This window comes from Aphanomyces invadans, assembly GCF_000520115.1.
Source record: "Aphanomyces invadans strain NJM9701 unplaced genomic scaffold supercont1.261, whole genome shotgun sequence".
In the NCBI taxonomy this organism is placed as follows: domain Eukaryota; phylum Oomycota; class Saprolegniomycetes; order Saprolegniales; family Verrucalvaceae; genus Aphanomyces; species Aphanomyces invadans.
The window spans coordinates 1-553 of NW_008580406.1; the positions used below are offsets into that span (position 1 = coordinate 1).

Sequence of the window (553 nt, forward strand, 5' to 3'; positions counted from 1 at the left end):
GGAAATGGACAAGCTCCAGCAAATCGGCGCTGGTGACGCCACAAAGAGCCGCAACGTTGTCGTCAGTTTGAGCTGAAGTGATGTGCTGTGACGAGAAAGCTGGCAAACAACGCCGAGAACGTGGTCTCATCGCCCTCTAAATGGCCGATGGTCATGCACAGAAGCTTCAGAAGCTTCTCGAGGGCAAAAGTCGACTTCCAGAATGAGACATCGAGGATGGCTGACCGAAGCTCCGGCTCCATCGCCACGTCCTTGAACTTGTCATCGTGGTCAATTGAGTTCCGCATGGAAACGAGGACTGATTTTAGGAGCAGATTGCGATGAAGCATGAAATGACCTGTGCCCCAACGCGTCTTCGTAAACAGGATGAGCGAGTATGTCTTCCCGTGCTTCTCGGCGCAAACGACTTCAAACATTGATGTGAGCAGATGGACGGCATTGATCTTGTAGACGATGAATACATTGATCGACATAATGCGCTTGACGACTGGGAATTTGATCACATCCATACACAGATTGTGTGGACCATGAGGCGCACACCCATATGCAAACG

The 553-nt window shown here is 50.8% G+C and overlaps 1 protein-coding gene across 1 annotated transcript; it reads right to left on the minus strand.

Annotated features, from left to right (window-relative positions):
* Positions 1–62: 62 nt before the first annotated feature.
* On the minus strand, positions 63–473 carry H310_15253 (hypothetical protein; the record flags this gene model as incomplete). Its single annotated transcript, XM_008883240.1, has 1 exon — positions 63–473. One exon carries the CDS (start codon positions 471–473, stop codon positions 63–65), a length of 411 nt encoding a protein of 136 aa, XP_008881462.1.
* Between the last annotated feature and the right edge of the window lie 80 nt (positions 474–553).